This window comes from Gigantopelta aegis, chromosome 1 (genome assembly GCF_016097555.1).
Source record: "Gigantopelta aegis isolate Gae_Host chromosome 1, Gae_host_genome, whole genome shotgun sequence".
In the NCBI taxonomy this organism is placed as follows: domain Eukaryota; kingdom Metazoa; phylum Mollusca; class Gastropoda; order Neomphalida; family Peltospiridae; genus Gigantopelta; species Gigantopelta aegis.
Window position 1 is genome coordinate 9,752,605 of NC_054699.1, and position 26,324 is coordinate 9,778,928.

At 39.5% G+C, this 26,324-nt stretch overlaps 1 protein-coding gene across 1 annotated transcript in view; it reads left to right on the top strand.

Moving 5' to 3' along the window:
* The window catches only part of LOC121370448 (tumor necrosis factor ligand superfamily member 10-like), a 56,761-nt gene extending 31,815 nt beyond the window's left edge, over positions 1-24,946 (top strand). Inside the window, exons 3-4 of the mRNA XM_041495680.1 lie at positions 15,944-16,042; positions 18,507-24,946. Coding sequence (XP_041351614.1) covers positions 15,944-16,042; positions 18,507-18,955 — 548 coding nt within the window. The 3' untranslated portion in view covers positions 18,956-24,946. The remainder of the gene's footprint in view (positions 1-15,943; positions 16,043-18,506) is intronic.
* Positions 24,947-26,324: the final 1,378 nt, after the last annotated feature.

The following is a 26,324-nucleotide window of genomic DNA, read 5'->3' on the forward strand; positions in this document are numbered from 1 at the left end:
GACGCCATATAACCGTAAATAAAATGTGTTGAGTGCGTCGTTAAATAAAACATTTCCTTCCTTCCTTCACATTATTTGTTAGCTTTTTTGGTTGTTGTTGGGGTTTGGGTTTTTTTTTTTTTTTTTTTTTTTTTGGGGGGGGGGGTGTTTTGGTGGGTGTTGGGGGTGGTGTTTTTATGTGGGTTGTTTTTGTGTGTTTTTTCGGGGTGGGGGGGATGTTTTAAATATTTTTTAAATACCCACCCACACCTAGTTATTTCAGGGTACACCCATGTGAGTGTCAGAAACCCCACTGTGCCAATCAACCCACATGCCAACATTACCGGAAATACTATTTTGTGTTGCTGCAACCATTTAAAAAAAAAGAAGAAGAAAAAGAAGAAGAAGAAAAATACCACACACTGTCAGTAATGACGATTTCGTCAACGAATACTACCTGTAGACTGAGGACCGCGAAAGAAGTGAGGCGAGAGAGATAAACTATTGCCCAACTGGTATCCGGGACGTAGGTATGCTTTGGAAGTCACTGAAGCGGTAGCAGGGGCAATTCGAGTCATTACCTCTGGCGGCTCGCTGTATATTGGCGTGACTGGCACAAACAACAGTACAAAAGAAGAAACGAAATAAAAATGCGTATATCATAATCGTATAACGGTATCTCCCCGTTACACAGTGGCGTACTACATAACCCCCCAAGGCGGGAGCGAGTTTATGAATAACCAACAGTTAGATGATTCAGAATCAGTAACCTATTGAGTGGTCCTGCTATACCGATGGAGAAACAAAATAAGGCAACACGTGGGATTTAAAACAAAATTTAATTTACTACAGTACTAGAGTTATTAAGCCCTCACGAACGGTGAAGTGGTGCCGGGAATCATCAGCAAAATTTATTTCACTATAGTACTAGTACTAGTTATTAAGTCCTTAGAAAAGGGGAAGGGTGTCCGGGGGCTTGTAGTCTCCCCCCCCCCCCCCCCCCCCCAATGTCCTCTGAGGTAGAAAATATTTGGGTTTTTTGTCCTACTCTATATAAATAAAGATGAAAATATGGTGTTTGCCCTCTACACCTTCCCCTCCCCCCTACACACCTGCACTAAGTTCAGCCAGCAAACGTTTCGCTCACGTTCGCGAACTATTTGATTGGTTCCCGATGTGGCCATTTGGTTTACCGTGCAGCGCATAAAGCAGTCTAGTGGACGTTTTTCTGCTCGTTCCGGTTGAACGCATCCCATGCCCAGATATCGGTCCTACACGCTTGGTTGTTATATGTCTGTATATGGGACTGACTGTCAGTAACATTGTTAATTTCCTCATAGAGTGAATGACGAATTTGGTTGTTATACGTCTGTATATGGGACTGACTGTCAGTAACATTGTTCATTTCCTCATAGAGTGAATGACGAATTTGGTTGTTATACGTCTGTATATGGGACTGACTGTCAGTAACATTGTTCATTTCCTCATAGAGTGAATGACGAATTTGGTTGTTATACGTCTGTATATGGGACTGACTGTCAGTAACATTGTTCATTTCCTCATAGAGTGAATGACGAATTTGGTTGTTATACGTCTGTATATGGGACTGACTGTCAGTAACATTGTTCATTTCCTCATAGAGTGAATGACGAATTTGGTTGTTATACGTCTGTATATGGGACTGACTGTCAGTAACATTGTTCATTTCCTCATAGAGTGAATGACGAATTTGGTTGCAGTCAATATTTTCTGTTACTAGGAGCGGGACGTAGCCCAGTGGTAATGCGCGGTCGGTCTGGGATCAGTGGGCTTCTTGGGCTATTTCTCGTTCCAGCCAGTGCACCACGACTGGTATATCAAAGGCCGTGGTATGTGCTATTCTGTCTGTACATATAAAATATCCCTTGTTACTAATGAAAAACAAAATGTAGCGGGGTTTTTCTCGAAACCTACGTCAGACATCCAATAGCTGATGATTGATCAATCAATGTACTTTAGCCGTATTGTTAAAGGGACATTCCTGAGTTTGCTGCATTGTAAGATGTTTCCGACTTATAAAATATTTCTACGATTAAACTTACATATTAAATATATTTTCTTGTTTTGAATATCAGTGTCTGTATATTCAGTGTGTTTCTGGTCGTCTTAATATTTGTAAGAAGCCCAAACTGGATTCTGTCTTCAAATAATTTCGTACGTACGAAAATATCGTTTTTAGGAAATAAAATGAAATTTAACCAAGTACAAATATTAGAACGATCAGAAACACGTTTACTATACTATACTAATATTTTATGCAAAAAAAAAAATATTTGATATGTAATTACAATAATTAAAAGGTCTCTATTAATCGATAACATCTTTAAAATGGCAGCAAACTCAGGAATGTCCCTTTAAACAAAACCTTTTTTTCTTCTGTTCTCTTTTTTTGCGGTTACTATTTATGTGATGTGTAATTTCTTTCACATGGCAAGACTAATATCATTAGGTCTTCGTGCCCCATCTGCGTTTTTGTAATTATTCAGTAGTACTTCTTTCTCAGTACTTCTTTTTCAGTAAGGTTTTCATTTAATTGAGTTATTTTTAATACTTAGTTTATGGGTCTGCTACCAGGTTATTCATAGGGCAAATAGCTGATCGTTTCCGTGTATATATATATATATATATATATATATATATATATATATATATATATGGAGCAGCTCAGTGGTAAAGCGCTCTGGGATCGATTCCCGTCGGTGGACGTATTGGGATATTTCTCATTCCAGCCAGTGCACCACGACTGTTATATCAAAGTCCGTGGTATGTGCTATCCTGTCTGTGGGATGATGCATATAAAAGATTCCTTGCTACTAATGGAAAAATGTAGCGGGTTTTCTCTCTAAGACTATATGTCAAAATTACCAAAAGTTTGACATCCAATCGTCAGTGATATATATATGGGCGTGTGTATGTCAGCCTTTTTCTTGCACGAAAGCGAGAATATTGAGAATATCGATGTTCAGCCGACACGATTGTGAATTAGTTATTCATTCTTTATCCCTCTCTCTCTCTCTCTCTCTCTCTCTCTCTCCACGTTAATGGTGGCGATCCGGTGGGGGGGGGGGGGGGGGGGGCAGTTTATATCTTTAAAGATTCAATGTATTTATTTATGTACTTATTTATTTATTTATGTATTTTTGTATTTATTTATTTGTTTGTTTATTTATTTGTTTATTTATTTATGTATTTATTTATTTATTATTTGTTTATAGATTATTTAATTATTTTTGTTTTAATTTATTTATTTATTTTACTGGGAGTCTTTTTTTCGTTATAAATTTTCCTGTGTTTTTAGAACGATGTAGATGTGTGAACGAACCATGTTTCATGTTTTATTGTTCTCTCACAACTTGGGTAGACGTATTCTGTTTTATTCTGAGGCATTAAAAAAGTCGAAATTGCTACTAAAACGGAAACGAAATCTGCTGAGCACACACCGTCTGTTATAACTATTTGCCAACTGTCGAAGAACGAGTATCGCTTTCAAACGTGGGGTACATTTTGTAACACTTATCTCGTGAGGCCGCAGTTATCTGCTCATAACGGGGGTGCGGTTTGTTCAGAAAGTGGGAACGTTATTATTAGCGAACTGGGATTCCGTTTATTTTTCCTTAAAAAAGAGAGGAATGTTGGTGTTTACGATATAATAAAATGACAACACGTCGCTTTAAGGAGATTGAATTTCAACACCTCTCTTTAAAACATTTTCTGTCAGTCAAACGGGGTTTTTTTTCAAACTTTTTTTTACCGTACAGAACGAAGAATTATTGCTTCTAAGGAAAGGGGTATTTTTTAAAATCACAATCCATCACATTGGTTTATGAGCCTTTATTAGGTGTCATACATAGTGATGGTGATTGTGTCAAAGTGTAGTGTTTGAGAGAAACGAAATGAAAGGAATATTTGTTTAACGACATCTCATCAAATTATTTTATCAGCTGTAATTAATTGTTAATCATTGTGTTAAGTGATACTTCGCTAAAAAGCTTAAGGACACTTTCTGCCGCCATAAAGGGTGGGCAAAAACGTGGCTTTTATATACATTCTTTCTTTTCTTTCACAAACTCGATGGCACACGTCACACTTTTTAGTTTTGTTTTATTTGAGGTTGTTGTTTTGTTGTTTTTGTTTGTTTGTTTTGTTTTTGTTTGTTTGGGGTTTTTGGGGGGGTTGGGGGGCGGATTCTTCGGTTGGTTTTTTGGGTGTTTTTTGTTTTGTTTTTTTGCTGTGTATGTGATGTTTTGTTGTTTGTTTTGGGGTTGTTGGTGTTGTTGGTTTTTTTGTTGTTGTTGTTGTTTTTGTGTGTGGGGTTTTTTTTGGGGGGGGGGGTTGGAAGGGTCATCACATATAGCAGTTGCAAAGCACTGGTTAGAACCGGAATTTAACCTTTAGGTCACCTTAACGGGATCGATCCTACTCCCCGTCGCTCTTGAATATGTACGCACTATATCTATCTCCATCATCCCGCTCCTCGACAGTTTGACGTGGCGAATATTCGCAGGAATAAATCAGTCCCGTCAATATCTACACAATATATCTTGTTATTGGCGCAGAAAGCCATGTTTACACAGATCGGCAACACAATCCGCCGCACAATCACTTCTCACCGGTCTGCTGTTGTGCCGGTCACGTGCTTTCTATCGACACCGCCGACTCAATACAAGCAAGTTCGCGATCGGGGAGTCAAGTTGTTAATCATAGACAGGACTGAAATGGACAGTCGATTTTTATTTTGCATCACTCAAATTTCTTATAGTTACTCAACACCGCCGAGCATGCGATACGATAAGAAATTCGGCATATTGGCTTCCGTGTTATTGATGCGGAAGTTTGTTTGGGAAACCTGTCTAGCATAATCTATACTTCGTACGTGTACCAGTCAATGAAAATTTGACACGCCCCCCCCCCCCCTTATTTCTTTCTGAATTACTTCATCAATATTTTAAAGATGATTATACGCAATAAATCCTAGCTTTTAAAGTAAACCATTCCCACGAACAAATTTCCTGAGTTGGTGGTATAGTAATGAGTCAAATGAAGAAGAGAGTGGGCTGAAGGAACGTTTTAATAAGACTAAATTTGCTGCCATTATAACATTATAAAATGATATATTAATTACGTTTTCTTGGTTATATTATCATTGTTACAATTGAATAACTTGAAATAAATTAATGAAACCAATTCAGGGCCGGGGGGGGGGGGGGGGGATGGCAAAGAGGCAGGGGTTTTTTTACTCCAGAAAATAGCATAAATATCTCAGGGTTTAATTTTTATAGTGTTTCATTTGTTTATAAAAAGTACTGCCCCCCCCCCCCTTCCCCAGGATTTTGATCAGGGAACGGCCCTGCAATTTAATGTTTGCGTTTCTTATGCTGTTTAGTATATCTGCATTTTTAATAGTTGAAATCTTGATGAATCATTTGATAGCTATATCAGTGTAATATATCTTTAACTTGATCGTGTCTGTTTCCATCCGCCATAATTTAAAGTTTGTTTTCTTTAACGGCACCACTAGAGCACATTGATTTATTAATCATCGGCTATTGGACATCAAACATATGGTAATTGTGACATACTTGTCTTAGAGGAAATATTGTACATTTTTCCATTAGCATCATTGGTTCTTTTATATTTATGCACTCCTTTAGACATCACAGCTCATAATACTATCACGGCCTTTAGATATACATGTACCAGTCATGAGGCACTAGCTGGGACGGGGGGGGGGGGGGGGGGGGGGGGGGTGTCAATCAGAAAATGGAGGGGGGATCCAATCAGAGAATGGGTTCCCCCAAGGTGGTTTGATCCTACGACCAAAGCACCCCAGGGGAGCTCTCTACCGACTGAGCCAGATCTGCTTCTTTCAATAGATATACAGAATTTTTTATAATTTTTTTTAAATCCAGTTATATTTTTTGCGTGCTCGTTGACGATAAAAACTAATATTGTCGGGATTGTTTTGTTAGCGGGCCGACAAACGTGCTGTCTGAGACTATACTAAATAAAATATGCATGAAGCGCGTTAATTAACACCAACCGGGACATTGGAAGCGCCGGATCGTAATATTATGATATTTGCCTTTGTCTTCACATACAATCCATCCATCGATTGTGGCGGAATGGTGTCGCTCCGTGGTAGAGCGCTCGCCTCGGGTGCCATGGGCCGCAAGATCGATCGCCCTTGATGGATTCGGGGTTTCCCCCCGTCCAACCGTGGTTTTTTTTGTTTTGTTTATTGGTTTGTGTGTTTTATTATTTTTCTGGCATGTTGTGGGGATGTTGATTCTTTCTTTTTTCTTTTTTTTTCTTTTGTTTTCTTTTTTTTGAGGGGTGTTGTTTTTTGTTGTTTTGTTTTGTTTTGATGTTTTCGTAAGGATTTATCAGTGTGGCCGACAGCGGGTTTCCTCTATTTACTTCTCAAAGAAAAGGTCGAAATAACGCGTCAATCTAATTAAAATTAGCTCCACTATTACATGTGGATCTAAAGACAGCCAGTTGGAGCTCATGTCCACCAATCAAAACCTTACTTGCAGAATCCTGCCAGTGATTTAAAAATAATTTGAAAACATTCCGAATTATCCTGAGGGTATACGACATGTTTCGTGTGAATTACGAATGCCTTAAAACATGTTTTATTATATAAAATAAATAATTTGTAATGTAAAACTGAAGACTGATTTAGTTAGTTTTTTTTTTTTATAAATAAATAAGTAATTTTTAATGTAAAATTGAAGACTGATAACGTATTGGTATGGTTCGCTGTACTGCGGCCACTAAAATAGACTCGCCCGATATTTTTAGAATTTGTATGCTCCCAAATAACGTTATAAAAGGCGAAGTGTGATTGGTCAATATTTAAATTATTATTTACAGACGAAATGTTACCTGGACATTGGGGACTATGCAGTGTTGTTAGTTTTAAATCACTGGCTGTCTTTTGATCCACATGTAATAGTGGAGCTAATTTTAATTAGATTGAATAACGCGTTAGACACCAAAACAACCCTAATTAAAAATAGGTTTAAATACTAGAATCATTCCTTTCCTTTTCTCTGTGTACCCGTTACTGATTCATCAAATGCTGTAAACTTTACCTTGATATAGGCCTCTTTAGAAAAGCCTATTCTGATGCCAACGAGCCCCAAGGCAGAACACGTGCATCCCATTCCTTTGACTTTGGCGCGCGCGCTGTAAAGGTCGCGCGCCTCGCACGTGCTGGAAATGCTAAGTCAACACGTCTGGTGATTACGAAACGAAACAATGGATGCCAGATCCACTTAGATACTAACAGTATTCATGTCATGTTGTTTGATCCAACGTCAGCTTCTCTTGGCCAATTCTGGTGATTTTCTCTTATGCCTTCAGGTTGCATTGTAGCACATCCGTGTTACAATACTAACGTGGAGGCGCACTGTCCAGTATTCAAGGAGTAAAAGCAGCTAAAACTGTCTTATACACTAAACAATAAATAATAAAATGTAAGTACTCCTAATTTAAATTATTAAAAAGTGCTTTAATAGTGAAAAATATGTCGTAGTGTTTAAAAACTAGAGTGTCGCTTTAACGTCGAAAGATGTGTGCTACGGTGATGATGGGGCGCTTAGAGCCCATCGACTCCCGTAAGAACTCGTCACCTGTGTCACATTACACATAGTACTTTACTGTCGCTTTAACGTCGAAAGATGTGTGCTACGGTGATGATGGGGCGCTTAGAGCTCATCGACTCCCGTAAGAACTCGTCACCTGTGTCACATTACACATAGTACTTTACTGTCGCTTTAACGTCGAAAGATGTGTGCTACGGTGATGATGGGGCGCTTAGAGCTCATCGACTCCCGTAAGAACTCGTCACCTGTGTCACATTACATATAGTACTTTACTGAAGCACACATGCCCAGGGATATAAACATACAAATAAGTAAACTGTCATAAGCCCCGCTAGTCCATGACAGGTTTCTGACTGATCACGTTGTCATGGAATCTGTGTCAAATGAAGCGGTTACTGGTCACAGAAACGCCGCAATTTGCTGATCACAACATGACACCAGGGATCGTGCATATAAAACTTTCAGAGTCCTGGGACCCGTTCCACGAAGCGATCTTAGCCCTAAGATCACCTTAAGTGCATAGTTACTGTATGTACTTAAGGTGATCGTAGCACTAAGATGGGCTTCGTGGAACGGGGCCCAGGACTGTGTTCAACCAGACCGAGCAGAAAAAAAACTGGTTTATGCGTTGCACGGTAAACTAAATGCACACTTCGGGAACCTTTCAAATAGTTCGCGAACGTTAGCGAAATGTTTTTTTGGCTGAACTTGGGGCAGGCTTAATCTCACACGCATTCAATTTGTATGGCGTTGTCATGACATTAGTGTCTCAGACTCACTTAGAGTCTCGAGTCTAGACTAAAAGTTTTATGAGCACCAGACCTGTACGCGTACACGCAATCTTGGACCCTCGATACGTCAATATACAGGCGCGGCTTTAGCGGTGCGGCGCTTGTGGGGAGGGGTAGACACTCATTCTTGCTATCCTCGTCCCAACCAGTGCCTCTTGGCTGGTATATCAAAGGAGAGTGCACATAAAAGATCCCTTGCTGCTAGTGGAAAAATACGGTCAGAATTACCAAATGTCTGACATCTTAAAGCTGATTAATCAATCAATGTGCTATTGTGGTGTCTTTAAAAAAACACTTAACCAAACAAAGAAAACGAAATATTATAACTTTAAATCCTCGGGAACAGTCGATGTGCCCCGAAGCGGAAGGCGTGTACATGTAATATCTCTTTTGACTGGGTTTTTCATCGATCTAGATTATTGTCATTGAATATACTGCAGATGCATTTAAAAAAAAAAAAAACTGATTTAAAAAACAAAACAAAAACGTTCACGGCCCTGATATAATCAGTCGATTACAAAGGGCATTTTCTATATAGCTTTTTCCTGTCGACATAAGTCACCCACGTGTTTTTGTTAGCCACCTGCTTTTGTTAGCCACCAGCTTTTGTTAGCCACCTGTCTATAATTACGTGTATTTTGAGTACAAATGTAAATGCTGGCAGAGCCGGGATGGGGGTCGGTGGGCGGCGGCATGAGACCATGTCTTCCAATCAAAGGCCAGGTCAGGTTTTAACGTGCAAAAGCTGTTGTTCCAATCGAACACACACCCCACCTTTTATATTTGCATGTCTCCCCACAGCACGTGTGAAAATGGGAATTAACTTCCATAGACAGTCTGGGCTCTCTCTCTCTCTCTCTCTCTCTCTCTCTCTCTCTCTCTCTCTCTCTCTCTCTCTCTCTCTCTCACACACACGCAACACAACACAACACAACACAACACACACACACACACACACACACACACACACACACACACACACACACACACACCAATGTGGGTACCGCTCAATATAAAATCCGCCTTTAAATAAGCTACTAATATGGTCTATTATAATAGTCAATATTTTTTTAATTATTAGTTCAAATTATCAACACGTAAACTGGTCTTACCAGAGCTATTTTATAACATTCCCTTTATTGAAATATATAGTAATTTTTACATCTTTAAATGTAGGCCTACTATGTTATTTCCTCTTCTTCTTGTGTAGGGTTGATAATTTAGCATTAATTAATTAATTATCACAAGCAAATAACAATATATATGCCTTAATGTATGGAATATGTGTACCGGTAAAACTTTTTTTCCAAATTCAGTTTTAAAATTTTAGCGCGCCCTGTCTCTGAAAATAACAATGAAGTTGGCTTGTAACATAATTCTTTACTTGAGGTTTAGTTTTCAACATGGCTGGATTAAATTTCTATTTAATGAACCGTTTTGTTGTTACAAGCGTTGTTGCGGACAACTGATTCACGGGTAGAAATTTGATCGATCCCGCCACAGGTGCACCCCATTTGCAGCAGACGAACAAAGCTCGGCGCATAATGGCGGCGGCGCGTGAGCCGCCATTTACTTCTGCCATTAATTTCCTCCCATCAATCGGCGGACACCTCGACGTCGTGTGTGTGCTCCAGCACAAAGTCTATTGTGGTCTATTGTAACGTCAAAGTCCGCCCGATTAAACCACTGGCGGGGTGAAAAGTCGCGACATCATACAAGTGCACGAATACGACAGGCAAATACATGAATCCGTCTCAAAGCTAATTATTCGTCTTTCATGCATAAATGTAACAAATAAATATAGGTTTTCGTGTTGTCTTCGCCGTATTCAGAAACGTTCGATAGCTTGTGAATGGGGTAATAATGAGGGTCAGACCACTGATCCACAACAAAGATGGAAGTGTGTGCCGTCTTGTCTCCGAAGAACGTGCATGCATAATAAAGATCCCTTAATGCTAAACTGTAGATGTGTTTCAACTTTCCATTAGTTGACGGGGGCCGGGTCTTAGCCCAGTGGTAAAGCGCCCGCCTGATGCGCGGTCGGTCTGGGATCGATCCCCGTCGGTGGGCCCATTGGGCTATTTCGCGCTCCAGCCAGTGCACCACGACTGGTATATCAAAGGACGTGGCATGTGCTATCCTGTCTAAGGGATGGTGCATATAAAAACCTGTTGCTACTGCTGAAAAAAATGTAGCGGGTTTCCATTCTAAAAATGTATGTTAAAATTACCATATGTCTGACATCCAATAGCCGATGATTAATAAATCAATGTGCTCTAGTGGTGTCGTTAAACAAAAGAAAACAAACCGAACTTAGTTAACGATGTAATAATAATTATATTAAAGTTATAATATTAGGCGAGCGACATTGTGAGTTTATTAAAGTTGTATTTGTGTTTGACTTTTGCTTTAACTGATACGGGGTCGGGATCTAGTCCCCCAACCAGTGCCTCATGGCTGGTCTTATCGGCAGGAAAGTGCATATAAAATAGCCCTTGCTGCTAATGGGAGAGGTTGCGGGCTTTCCCTGAAGACATCCACTAGCCGGTGATTAATAAATCAATGTGCTCTAGTGGTATCGTTAAACAAAAGAAACTTCAACTATTTGTAAATGATGTTATAATGATATGATGAGCTGAGATTGTGAGTTTATTAAAACCGTAGTCGTGTTTGTATTTTGCATTAGCTAATGGTGTTATAACATGATGAGGCGAAATTTAAAAACTGTATTGCACAGTTGAGATATTGTATAGGTTTCATAATTTGTATTTTAAAATTTGCCTTGATGGCGCATTCTGGTTAAGCTGTTGGACATAAAAATCGAGATAGCTGAGATGATATGTCCAGGCCAACGAATAACGGACAGCCCAGATAGTTGATATTTGTGACCAGGATATTGTGAGACAGAGAGAGAGAGAGACAGAGACAGAGACAGAGACAGACCACACACGCGCACACAAAACACATAAACGTGATCAAAATCTTGCTTTCAAGCCTTATACAAATAAAAGTAAAACAGTTCTGTCGTCTGCTCACGTCATCAATATTTAATATTGTACATAAAACCGACATGTTTTCGACATATGCTGTACAACAAATCCCGTAAGCATGCGTGCTTCTTATTAATCAATAATGAACAAATCTTTTTTTATTCTGTCATCAGAATCAGTAGGAATTTTTATATCCCGTTACTCGTTTACGATTAGGACTTTTTGAAGCCTTCCCAGTATTAAAATCCACTTTTATTATCAACATTCCCAGAAAGAACTCCACTACCGTCGAGTTGAAGCAATAAAATCCGCCAGATGGCGCGATTTATGGGAAGAAAAGATATTAGCTTTTATCCTCCTCAATAACTAAAGCGCGGATCGGAAACCTGAATAATATTTGTCGTAGAATTATTCATCTAATCTGCATTCGTACAGATGTGACCGCACAGCGATATTACGGCGACCACGAAAATACATACAGCAACGATATAACGGCGACGGCGACGGCGAGAATACATGACGCCATTACGGTCGTCCGCGGCTTACGACGAGGTCTTTGCATTATTCATTGTGGGTAAGCTGAAGTCGCACAGTTTATGTCGGCGTTTCGTGTATGAATCGTTCGTGGACATTATCCATGCGTATGCATCACTTAGTGCTAGCACTAATATAGCCATTAGTGTGAAGTTATCACTGACCCGTGTCAATAAGGAGCCCAGATAGCCAATCATCTTCGTGCGTCACCCCCGTGACCTGTTCCGTTAGAAAAGCACCGGTTCGGAACTGATCGTAATGTCTTTTAGACCCGTTTCAACACGAAGCATAGAACGAGCCAGCATTCGACTAACTACGTGTATATCAAAACAACCAAAACTAACTCTCTTTGACTTTCGACGAACCGCTCCAAATTATGCGTCCAAAATTACCTCCAAGAAATAACGCACCAGTTTCTATTTGGCTATAATCCCACGGGACATTTGCAAATTTAATAGCACCAAAAACCACCCTCGCCCTCTTCCGACCACGGTTGGGTTGCCTGTGCTCAGTAGCACTTGCCAGCGCGGGAGATCCCCCCCCCCCACCCACCCACACACACACACACACACACATCCGCCCCCTCTTACCCTTTTCTTTCCTGGACGCAAGAGCCAGCATGTGTCGACACGTGTGCGCTACAACAGCTTGTTCTGAATGTGCTCGTTAAACCCTCCACCGGCCTCGGTCGCGTCGTGGCAGGCCATCGGTCTACAGGCTGGTAGGTACTGGGTTCGGATCCCAGTCGAGGCATGGAATTTTTAATCCAAATAAAAAATCCCTTGCTGCTTGTCGTAAAAGAGTAGCCTATGTGGCGACAGCGGGTTTCCTCTAAAAAAATATGTGTGGTCCTTAACCATATGTCTGACGCCATATAACCGTTAATAAAATGTGTTGATTGCGTCGTTAAATAAAACACTTCTTTCTTTCGTTAAACCCCATGACTTGACCTGACCTCACGAAGCCTAGTAGACCAGTCTCAAGTTCAACCAGCAAACGTTTTGCTAACGTTCAGTGGAAAAAAAGAAATGTTTTATTTTAACGACGCACTCAACACATTTTATTTACGGTTATATGGCGTCAGATATATGATTAAGGACCACACAGATTTTGAGAGGAAACCCGCTGTCGCCACTACATGGGCTACTCTTTCCGATTAGCAGCAAGGGATCTTTTATTTGCGCTTTCCACAGGCAGGATAGCACAAACCATGGCCTTTGTTGAATCAGTTATGGATCACTGGTTGGTGCAAGTGGTTTACACCTACCCATTGAGCCTTGCGGAGTACTCACTCAGGGTTTGGAGTCGGTATCTGGATTAAAAATCCCATGCCTCAACTGGGATCTGAACCCAGTACCTACCAGCCTGTAGACCGATGGCCTAACCACGACGCCACCGAAGCCGGTCACAAGATCAGTGGAAGGCTACCAGAGCAATATCCAGTCAATAATACTGCTAAAACAATTAGAAGTAAAGTAAAGTTTGTTTTGTTTAACGACATTTGGTAATTTTCATTAGTGGCAAGGGATCTTTTATATGTACCATCCCACAGACAGGACATCCAATAGCCGATGATTAATAAATCAGTGTGCTCTAGTGGTGTCGTTAAACAAAACAAACTTCATCCCACAGACAGAATAGCCTTTGATATACCAGTTGTGCAGTGGCTGGAACGAGAAATAACCCAACGGGCCCATCGACCGCACATCGTGCATATTCGTAATTTAGTCTGTTCATATTCTACATTCTTTTTAAAATATACTGAACAATGAATACCATAGCTTCATCTTTTAGTGCATGTTCCAACACCCAAAGAAAACCATTCTTGTCGGTGAACTTGTGAAGTGTGAATTTAAGTTGACTTGATAGCTATTTCGAAAAATAAATACTGATTTTTGAAGAGCTTTAAATCCGTAACATTTTAGTTTTTTGTGGCTAACTGAAACATAAACTTTACTAAAAATATATATATATATATATATATGTATGTATGTATGTATGTATGTGTGTGTGTGTGTGTGTGTGTGTGTGTGTGTGTGTGTGTGTGTGTGTGTGTGTGTGTGTGTGATATAATTTGTAAACATATAATACTACTATCTTGGTTAATTTGTTTGTTTCTTTTTTGCTTTGATTCGTCTTGGTTAGCTGCTTAATAAAAGTAGCAATAATATATTGATTAACATCTTCCATCGTGGATATTTCGTTTCAGAATAATATCAAGACCTTCATTCTGCGTCATAGCAAATGGCATAAAGCGCGGACGGCGTAAAGCGCGGACTTCACCGTTCGCTTCAATGTAGACTTTTGAGACCGAATTTCCGAAGTGTGTTTTACTTAAAGGGACATTGCTGCATTGCTGCTTTGTAAAATGTTTCCGACAAATAAAATATTTCTACGATTAAACTTACATATTAAATATATGTTCTTGTTTAATATATCAGTGTCTGTATATTTAATGTGTTTCTGGTCGTCTTAATATTTGTAAGAAGCCCAAACTGGATTTTTAGGAAATAAAATGAAATTTACGGTAGTACAAATATTTGAACGACCAGAAACACGTTTAATAAACAGCCACTAATATTTTATGCAGGAAATTACAATTGTTAAAAAGTCTCCGTTAGTCGATAACATCTTAAAAATTGCAGCAACTCTAGAATGTCCCTTTAAACGCAGGTGTCAGATCTAGTTACATGCGTGTATGATATAAACATGCTTTGTTAATTCGCCCCTAGATGTGAACTAGCTGATTTCATTAATTAATAATGAAGAAAACCATTGCTCATCAAATATACATTATCGTTACTTTTATGTATGTATTAAAGGAACATTCCTTTGTTTGATGCATTATAAGATGTTTCCGACTAATAAAATATTTCTACGATTAACCTTACATATTAAACATATTTTCTTGTTTAGAGTATCAGTGTCTGTATATTCAATGTGTTTCTGGTCGTCTTAATATTTAAAAAAAAAAAAAAACTGAATTTTGTCTTCAAATAATTTCGTACGTACGAAAAAAACTACATATTTTAGGAAATAAAATGAAATTTAACCTAGTACAAATATAAGAACGATCAAAAACACGTTTAATATACAGCCATACTATTTTATGCAGAAAAAATATATTTGATATGCAATTACAATCATTAAAAAGTCTCTGTTAGTCGATAACATCTTAAAAATTGCAGCAAACTCGGGAGTGTCTCTTTAAAATCGTTTCAAGGAATACTCCAGTATTTGTAAACACTTCGATCCAATATTTTGAAATAGTCGTGAGAAAGCGATTTACGATTAGACTCGCACAACTACTAAAATAAAAGGAAGTGTTTAAAAATGTCGAGACATTTGAGGATACTGTTTTAATACACGCATATACCTAATAGTACGGTGTCGTTAATGCACTTATTATTTTGTTGAATAACAAGGAAATAAGTAAATATTCAACAAAACGTATATTGGTGTAAACATTTTCTTCTGAATGTTTGACGAACCTCTGAATGGAAAGGAATATATTTACATAATGCCACCCTAGCACACTGCTTACTATCCATCTGTTAGTACTAGCTGCCTAACTTACGATTTACTCTCCAGTATGTACTGTGTGAGTGGCAGTCCTCCTATACACGAAGCAACTGGTCGCGATACGTGGAAGCAGTCAGTCTTGCCAAATACCCTTTCGGCTCATTCTTGTGCGCAGATACAAAATTGATCAAATGCCCTTTGTACTCTGTCTTGTGCGACGATACAATGTTGATTAAATTCGATTTTGGCTTGTGCGGAGATACGCTTATAATTACGATGACATTTTTGTCTTTCAGGGGCCTAATTCACTAAACTCTCGCAACTTAGCGATCTCGCAGTGCAGTGCTAAAAGACTTACAAAGAGGATGCTTTGTTGTCTAGCAGAGCCTAAGAGAGTTTTGTGAATTAGGCCCCTGGTGTAAAATGTTTGACTTTTAGTCACACTGTGTATTTCAAGTTGATGTTTGTGTGATTTCAGGTAATATAAAACTCCAACACAATGGCGGTCTGATGTCCGACGAAGATAGACCGGCTGCTCATCTGATGGGTTCTCTCCAGAGACTGGGTCTAAATCAAGGTAATATCAAATATATACACCACACGCTCACACGCACCCACAAAATATCATATGTATACATACAGAGAAAGAGAGTGAGACAGACACAAGCAAAGAGAGGCACATACGTAATTGTACGATACGAGATGGGCGGCAGCTCCCCCCACCCCTACTCACTCAATTAGGAATGTGTGCCCTGATTTCTGGGTATAGACTTAATTTTACCTTTAAAAGGTTCAGAGTAAATTCCTTTCGAATCATGTACCCTACCCAACCCAGTAAAGTATTCATCCCACACGCCTATGCATATCTGTTTGTGTAAAATTATCGCAACATTTTAGGACCACCCCTTTTCGAGCTGTAGTTGCCACTTCAAACTGCGTTCCACGAAGCTTACAAGAGTCACACATTTTACCTAATAGATAGATGTTTTATCTACCTGCGTTGTTAATATCTAGGAAATGTTGAGGTTGTAGCATTTCATTTATCGCGCCTGGGTTGTGGCAATGATGGAATATCTCTTTGATTGAATCCAGATGTGTATTGAAAACACGCTATATTCCCGTTTTATTTAAACACGTGTCAAACACGTGGAGCAGGAACCTGGTGTTTGGTGTAACGGTATCATGGTATATCAGGCCTGAGACCACAATTAATTTCGCTATATGTTTCTATATAGCCTTAGTGGCTATAACATTTTTATTAATATCAGCAGGCCCGTGGATTTTTGTATGTACCTTTGCCTGCCTGGGAGGCACATATCCTGAAAAGGACGACCCCTGTTTTCCAGCTCTTTCTCCCAGGATATTGGTTTAAACAAACACCCACCAAACCTGGCCGGAGTACACCCATTTTACACAAAAAGCACTACTTTTGCATAGGCCGAAGTTACACATGTTTACAAACTACATGCCTGTCACTTCAGTCAAATAGTTGCCACTTCATAGCTGTCTGTCATGAAATAATCACAGTCAAACAGCAGACTACTTGCACGGACAAGTTTCCGGATTTTGGACAACCAAATGGGAAGATAACTGTAATCTGAGGCCATCACTACTGACCATTAAAGAGGCAATATCTCGAGCATTTGTTTCATTATTTAAATAGACCGTCCACATTAATTTTCTTACTGTCACGCGCCATTCTTCGATATCCTTTGGTTATATTTGCTAATTTAGTCACATAATGTTTATTATTATTATTCTCTTTTGTTTTTTCGACTCTACAAACGGAACGCTTTGTTGCAAATAAAGTAACTCTTATACTATGACGACAGACTTGTCACAGAGACAGACAGTTTATTCAGTATAAAGGTCACAGGCATATAATACTACCAGAATGCCGTTATATATTCAGCGCAAACAAGTATTTACCATTTTACTCAGTATATATATTTAAACATGTCTGATTTTTTTATTTTGAAACTGTTTGCACCTTATAAAGAAAAAGAGTTTTCTATCTTATTGTCGTGTAGTTGTACAAATGTATTTATATTTTGCACTTTAAATGATGTTTTAATATAGAGAAGCGATTTGTTAAAACTGCGTGTATTTGTATTTTGTATTTTGACGAATACAAATGTTTTAATTTTTCAGTTTATTTGATTTTCGTGTTTTTTATCCAACTAAAGTTGGAGCACACCGTCCTGGACACACACACACGAATTATGTGGACTGTCTGTTCAGTACAGTGGGTCTGTGGTTAGTTGTTAGTGAGAGAGAAGTCTGTGAAATGGTCTTACACCTTCCCGTCGAGCTGTTAAAACTAAGTAAGGGTCGGTCGCGGGATCTGAACCCACTACCTACTAGCCTGAAGTCTGACGGCTTAACCATTACACCCCCAAGGCTAGCATATTGATTTAACATTGTACTTACAGTCAGTGCAACACGACTGGTATATCAAAGGTCGTGGTATGTGCTATCCTGTCTGTGGGATGGTGCATATAAAAGATCCCTTGCTTCTAATGAAAAAAACCATGTAGCAGGTTTTCTAAGTCTCTAAGACTATATTTCAATATGACCAAATATTTGACATCCAATAGTCAATGTGCTCTAGTGGTGTTGTTAACAAAAAAACAAACAAACAAACAAACACTATACTACAGGGGGAGAGATATATTTTAGCATGCACATAACCACTGAATGTTCATATGCTTACATGGGATCCATCTGTTAACAGGGCAAGTTGCCAGATCTACTACTTCGTGCTAAACCAGTGGTGGATCCAGAAAATTGATTTGGGGGGGGGGGAGACAATGACAAGAGGCGGAATGCCAATGGAACTTTGTGGGAGGTTTGGAGGGGAATATATAATAAAATATAGGGGGGCCGGGCCCCTGCCTCCCCCTCCCCCCCCCCCCCCCCATATCCGCCTCTGTAAACTATTCCCTTTCTAATGCAGTTCCGGGAAAACAAACTTTAACGTTTTAACATTGTACTAATAATTTATTACTATTTCGTGCTAAACTATTCCTTTTCTGTTGCAGTTCCGGGAAAACAGTTTCCAATCTCCAGCTGGGTCTACGAGACCGACCTCGCTTTCACCAACCACGTGACCTATCGTCACGGCCGCATCGTGGTGCCCACTGACGGGCTGTACTACGTGTACAGCCAGATCTCGTTCCTCGAGGTGTTCGACCCGCTGCACGGAGATGGGAGCCAGTCCAACCCGTCATCCACCAGCACGGAGTCCCCAAGTCTCTCGCACTACATCTACCGATATAACATCATCTACCCGCTAGGGGGCGAGGAGCCGCTCGTGCAGAACTCCATCACCAAGTGCTGGGGCCAGAACAAGGCGTTCGGGGAATACGTCAGCTATCTAGGGGCCGTGTTCAATCTCAGACAAGGGGACGAGGTGTTTGTCAAGGTGTCCAATCTGTCAATGGTGGCGAGAGAACCTAAATCAAACTATTTTGGATTGTTCAAGCTTTGATTTTTGTTGAGAGTCTCACATTTTTTCCCCTGGGGATGTTTTTTTTTTTTGCGTCCTTGTGATACAAGAGCATACAAAACAGCTATGACAGTAAAATTCCAAACGATTGATTGAATGAGATGAGTGCAATTCATTCTACTGCTGATGTCGGTGCTTCTACACAATCTTCTACAAAGCGATCTGGACACTGCTTCTTAGAAAATGCTTCAAGAGAAAATTCTAAGGTTGCTTAGAAATTGCCCGCAGATTGCATATAAACTGCTTCTTAGAAAATGCTTGTGTTCTAAGAATGATCTGGACATTATAGTATTATAGAAAATACTAGAAAAGGTTCTAGAGATTGCATAGAAACTGCTTACAAAATGCTTCGAGAAAATTCTAGAAAAGGTTCTAGAGGATGAATAGAAACTGCTTTTCAGAAAATGCTTCTAGAGACATTTCTAGAAAATATTCTTGAGAACAGTGTGAAGATTGCTTCTTAGACGATGCGTCTACAAAAGGTTTTGGAAAATCATCTAGTAACTACTTTGTAAAAACAAATGCTGCTACAAAAAAAAGTCTAGAGAATGTTCTAGAAACTGCCTAGAGACTGCTTCTTAGAAAATGCTTATACAGAAAATTCTAGAAAATATTCTATAGTCTGCTTCAGGACACGCATGTATATAAATGCACACAGTCGCGTTTGTAGACGCGTTCCATTTTAGTAACTTCGCCACAATGGACATCAATCATTGGTCTGACTTCTAGACTACCGAGGTCGGGCTCTCTTGAGCTGTTACTCCATTATGGTGAGAATAGTTATTGACTGGTCTGAATGGACATCGTGATCTCAGTCATGGCATATGATGCAATGACTGCTGTTAGAAATAATTATATACTCTGTACATAGTACACAGTTGTGTTCCAGCAGTGGCCACTCTAAAAGAAACCCTGGGGCTGCAACATTCCTTGGTAATAATTTGGTCGTGTTTCTGGAGTAAAGGATTAAGATCGTTTATCATCTATGTCCGCAGGTTTGTCGGAGGAGGGCGCGGGGGAGGGGCATAAAGGTAAATAATTATTAATATTGAAAATAGAAGGCCGGATATAACATTGTACTTAGCGGGTCCTGGGGTTTGCAGGCCTGTTTAGGTTTTTCGATGTCTTATCTTTTATTGGTACATTCTGGAACATCTTAATTTGAGGTCATTTTGATGCTGAGGTAGGCAGAAGCGGGGTCATAGCCTAACCCATGGGCCTAGCTTGGGATTTTCAGGTGGTACACAGACGTTTTCGGCGATGGAATAAAACGCTATTGGCTGTGCCCACTCCCACTTCACCCCCATATATATTTTAATAAAAAACTGTAATCTCAAGTGGTACGCAGCTGCATACCTGCGTATATGGAAGCTCTAACCCATCCCCACCCCCTCCCCTTGACTCTGACAGGCCTGGTCTGGTAGTATAAGTAGGTATTAATGTTATCGTTGGCTACATATTTTTATGGAGTAGGCCAAATATTTTCAAAAAGGCCTAATAGGTTCGTGAATCTCTACTGTCCCACCACCATCACCAACAACAACTCTGAAGAGTATGCATCACCCACACCCAACCCTCACCCCACCCTATCCTCCTCTTCCCAGATGAAACTCGCATTACTGCCGTATTGGCCCCTGAAGTTGCTATCATCTTCCGACGGGGATGTGATTTAGCTCAGACCGTAGAGCGCTCGCTTGAAGTGCTTGTGTCATCAGTTCACATCTCCTCGGAGGATTAACTGAGCTTTTGTATTCTTCGTCCAAGCTAGTGCCCTACCCTGGTATGTCATTTTGCTGTCCTGTCTGTGGAAAGTGCATAAAAAAAAAGAATCGTAGCTGCTAATATAAAAACTGTAGTGCGTTTAGCACATTTTTCAGATTCAATAGCCCATGATTATTTAATGAATGTACCCTAGCAGACAGGATGTTACACATCTGTAGAAATACATGGGTAAAATATATAAATATTTTATAGCCATATTCCAGCTCTGGCTATTTCACTTTGTATATAGCTATTGTGTTCAGCACTCGCTCGATATTTCGGGACCCGTGCTTCTAAAGCTTTATTTTGTAGACTTGGCGTCCGGCGACCAAGTTCGCAAAACGTAAGGCTACATTTATGCATATTCGCGTCTTTGATTGTAAAACAGTTCTAATAATTATAAACTTAGAAATATTAAGAAACTATTTTATTTCGTCCGCACCGTGGTTTGTTTTCCAAGATAATAGTATTTTTTGGTGTGAAATAGATGCCAAACCGTAACACATGTAAACGTTCCTAGATGTCAGAAGTGGGGAGGGGGGCGCTTAATAACTCCCCACTGCCCCTCCTCCTCACCTCCCTTCCCCAGGGGGACAGGGCAAACTGACAGTGGCCCCAAGAGCAGCAAGGTATTGTTTCGCTAACGTTCGCGAACTATTTGATTGGTTCCCGACGTGGCTATATGGTTTTACCGTGAAGCATATAAAACAGTCTAGCGTACGTTTTTCTGCTCGGTCTGGCTGAACTCCGATCTGGTTTTCTTCCCCTCGCCCCTGCTAGGCCCTGATTTCAGCCTTTTCATTTTGGGTGTATGATAATCGTCACTTTCATGCCACTGCGGGTTGTTTTTTTTAACCACCTATTTGTATGTATGAAGAAGTAAATGTGAATTCCATGAAGCATATTTATAATATAGCCATTACCGAAAGGAACATGTCATGACTGTTAATTGAATAACAATACATCGTGTACGTGTAAATATGTGCATAATTATATGTAATTAACATTCATGTTTGTATCATTATAGTTGACGACACGATAAACGGCATATGCATACCTGTGCAGCAATAATTTTCCTTGTGGGTGTATAACAAGGCTTAAAGGTAAACGGGGTTTTAAATGGGACAAAAAGAAGTTTCTATACGAACTTTGGGTAAAATATGTTTTAACCCTGACACTGCCATTCTATATTTTGAAGACAATAAAATATTTTTTTTAAATTATAAAATAAAATAAATAATGTTTTGAATACTTTAGTAGGCCTATTATACATATTTCAATTGTTTGGGGTTTGTTTTTGTTTTTTTGTTTTTTGGGGGTCATCTTCTTCATTTTTTGTTTGTTTATTTTTTTAATGGTTTGGGGGGTTATGGGGTTGGGGTTTCGGGGGGGGGGGGTGTTGGGGGATCGTTTTCTAAGTATGTTTTTGTTTTTTTTGTTATTGTTGCAATGGCATAAGCCAATTTATAATTATCATTCTAGTCCATTAGCCCATTGAAAAAAAAACATCACACCCGTAAGAAAACAAACTTTTGGAGAAATTTTGGTATGCCGTATTTCTTGTCGTGTACTATACTAATAGTCTCGATTATTACACATGTTAATACCTTTATGCATGCTCAATCGTCTGAATATGGAGAACAACACTATATCAAACTATATGCAAATGTTAAATATGTGTTGCTTAACTACACGATCATCATAAATGACAGTGTGAAATGTGTGTATGTATATAGGCTACATGTATAATATTGGTTTTAGTTACGTTTCGACCATTCCTAGTTTTATACGTCTCATCTTGTCACGCCATCTATAATATACGCTACTATGTTTACCTTGGACTTCACAAACTATACACTAAGCTCAAATCCGCATCGCACTTTTTCCCGATACTCTAAAAGCCGACGCTACACTATACGAGAAGAGCCGAGTGCAACCGATGAAATGGTAAATTAATGTTGTCTTGTCACAATTGGCTGTATTCGTACGAGGCACTCGTATCGTGTGGCGTCGTCTTTATAGTTATCTCCCCTTGGATAATATAATCCGAAGGCAGCTTTTTTTTTCTTCTTTTTTTTTTCTTTTTTTTTTCTTTCTTCTTTGTTTAATTCCACCAGCCCCAACACTCCAACGTCTTTTCGTTAGTCTTTCGAATTATGGTGATTTGCGTAGACCTGTTAAGATTTTAAATTAGAGGTGAGAGAACAAAAATATTAATATTAATATTTGCTATTAATATTTATGTTGGGTGGATGATAAATTATGAAAATTTGAATCTTATTTATAAGCGTTGTGTGAAACCGATTTCCTGGAATTTTGAATTTCATTGTATGCATCATTCGCGTATGAATTGCTTTAATATGGGTAAATGTATTAGTCTTTAAATTATGTAAATTAGGCGCAAATTCCATTTGTCCATAATCCGTACTCGTAACCGTATACGTAACCGTATTCGTAACCGTATACGTAATTCATAATACATTACAGTTGTCGGATACGCATACGCGTAAGGACGACGTATACATAGAATCTTCTCAACCTATTTCAGGCACGGTGGAAGCAAGTAGACATTGAGGGGACTGACTGAGATTTGGGAGGGGGGCTGATTGAGATCGAGGGCGCAAAGCAGTTTCTAAGGGGTCCGTGGGTATGCCCCCCCCCCCCCGTAAATTTTTTAAAACTAGATGTCCTGAAATGCAATTTCATGCATTCTACAAATAAAATTTATCTCTGCTATAAAATTTACTACCCATAATATTTTCTATTCAGAATGATTGGAGCCCCCCCCCCCCCCCCCCAGCTCCTGCTCCGCCGTGCATATGTAATTTGTATAGAAAGTGATTGTTACGGATTATGCATTACGTATAACGTATACGTGTACGCATATACGAATTGCAGACAAATGAAATTTGCGCCAAACACAATATCCGCGTCCAGGGATTGAGGGGGGATGCATATGTCATCCTCCACCTCTCCTACTTCACCCCACTTTTATAAATAGGCGAGGTCCACGTTTTAATATTGTTATATTTTCTATGAGTATTTTGAAATCTCCATAAAGTATAAGCTAACTATGATGTATAAACAATGTGACTGTTAGTGATTTTAATGAGTGACACATAAATATAAATATGTATCACATAGATACAAACTGTGTTCAGCAAACACTCATTTTCTTCCAGTTTGTTTAGTTACTGTTTTGTTTTAAATATATATTTTGTTAATTTATAAACCTAGTTGTGAAAATCTTAAGTTGTTATATAGAGTTCCTGGCACTATGTTTCGAAGCAAGGGAGTCCGCGGAAGGAAGCGGCTATCCGCCCCAGGTGTCACGTTAAAGGGTGCGCATGAAATGCTCAGCGTTCGCAGACACCTGGTTTTGTCACCGTTTTGATGTACGAGGGCATGCCATCATTGTGTAGGGGCGTGTGCGGGGCTAAGGGGAAAAGAGCACATGGAACAACTCGTGAAAAAGGTAACCCAATGAATTCGGTGTGTGTGTTGGGGAGGGGGGGGGGAGGGTTAAATGGTAATAATAAAAAAGCCGAAAAAATTAGGCACCTGAATTTATCTCTGGTCCTGCCCCTGACTTTGTCGGAACGTCCCTTTGACTCTGTCTTGTATTTTTAGTGAGCGGCTAAGGAAAAAAGAACACATGGACAAACTCGTGAAAAGGGCAACCCAATGAAAACTACTTTAAAAATAATAATTACAAAGATAAATAAAATTTTAAAAAGTCAGAAAAAGAAGCACTTGAATTTATCCCCTGATTCCCGCCTTCGACCCCCTCTCACTTCGTCGAAACATCCTTTGGACTCTGTCTTATGTAGAAATTGAATTTTTGAATTTGATCATGTTAACTGTCGTCCATATTTACAGTGCCGAATCCACGTTAAAAATATAACTCTAGTATAACGCATGTGTGTTTCCAGTGAGAGGCGTAGTACGCATGCGTGTTCCTGTAGATTTGCAATACGAATGCGTGTTCCTAAAGAGGTTCAGTACGCATGCGTGTTCCCGTGAGAGGCGCAGTACGCATGCGTGTTCCCATAGTGGTGAGGTGTGAAGTGAGTATACGTCCATGTGTAGTAGTTAAATATTTATTTGTCCAGCTATTTGTGTTGATATTATTATCTATGACATTAATGTAATAAATTGTATATGTGATATTTTTGTAAACAAAGGATGATTGTGATAAATACTTTCAAATCCCAAAACTCGTTGTTATTCATTTTACAATTGCCAAAATTGAGATGTAGGTCCTGTGGAGTTGTAAGTTTGATGTATACGTGCGGTAGCGATTTCAAAATTGTACATCTAAGGAACAAAGTTTGTTTTGTTTAACGATTAAATAATCATCGGCTATTGGACGTCAATCATTTGATAATTCCGACTCGTATTCATCAGAGGAAACCCGCCACATGTTTTCTAATTCAGCAAGGGATCTTTTGTTTGCAATTTCCCACAGAAAGGAAAGCACATATCACGGCCTTTGTCCAGTTGTGGTGTACTGGTGTACAATCAGCTGAATGGATCCACCGTGGGAAATGTCCGGTCTTGAGGGATTCTGGTTTACAGAGGACGGTTGTGGGAGGTTTCACTGTATGTACATGGTCTTATATCGGGTGGCCCCTAAAAAACGACACCCCTACTGACTGTATAATTATTTAAAATCTCTATAGGACTTTAGCTTTGATATTTCACACCCAATACGATATGAATATTTGCCACATTCAGTGGTAATTTTAGGCCCATTGGTCAAATATTATTAAAATAGCAACAGATTCAAAACTGGAAGTAAAACCAATGTGACGCTCCTTGCACGTAGTGGCCTCCTATCTGGCGGCGTATTTTGGGGTGGGTTTTTTTCTTCTTACAATTTTGAATCTGTTACTATTTTAACAATATTTGATGTATGAGTCTAAATTCTGCACTGAAGATGGCAAATATCCATATAGAAATGGGTGTGCCACACCAAAGCTACAGTCCCCATAATTTTAAAAATAATTCCACATTCAATAGGATTGTCGATTTTTCGGGCCGCCCGATATATGTATTTATGAGGGTGCACGCTATGGAAAAAAACATTATACATCTCCGCCTAGAACAAAAAAGACCCCAAACAACAACAAAACCAATTTTACATATTTCTGTTTTATTTTCTCTTTACACGCCTTTGTCAAATGCGTTCAATCATGTTATTCACGTTTTACAGACACACCGGGCAAATAGTTAACTCTATTATACGAGTCGTACGACTGTCGGACGCATAGCAAATCAGCTTCGTAAATCCTTTTACTGGGACGAAATCAAATTTTGCTGGAGAAACACAGATCAATATGTGACCGGGACGTCGTGCACGAACGAAACGGAATTCTCTCCCGGGCAGATCGACATGGAAACAGATGTTGTATTGTAGAGTCGTACATAGTCCAAAATCAGGTCTGTAGGAATAGGGGGCCGGGGAGGGGCACAGGCCCCTTAATTAAGGACGAAAATGCAGGCTTGTAGGAAAATCATCTGGAGGCGACACAATCTCTAGTGAAGGGAGAGGTGTGAGGGCACATTCTCTAGCGGTCGGGGAGGGGGG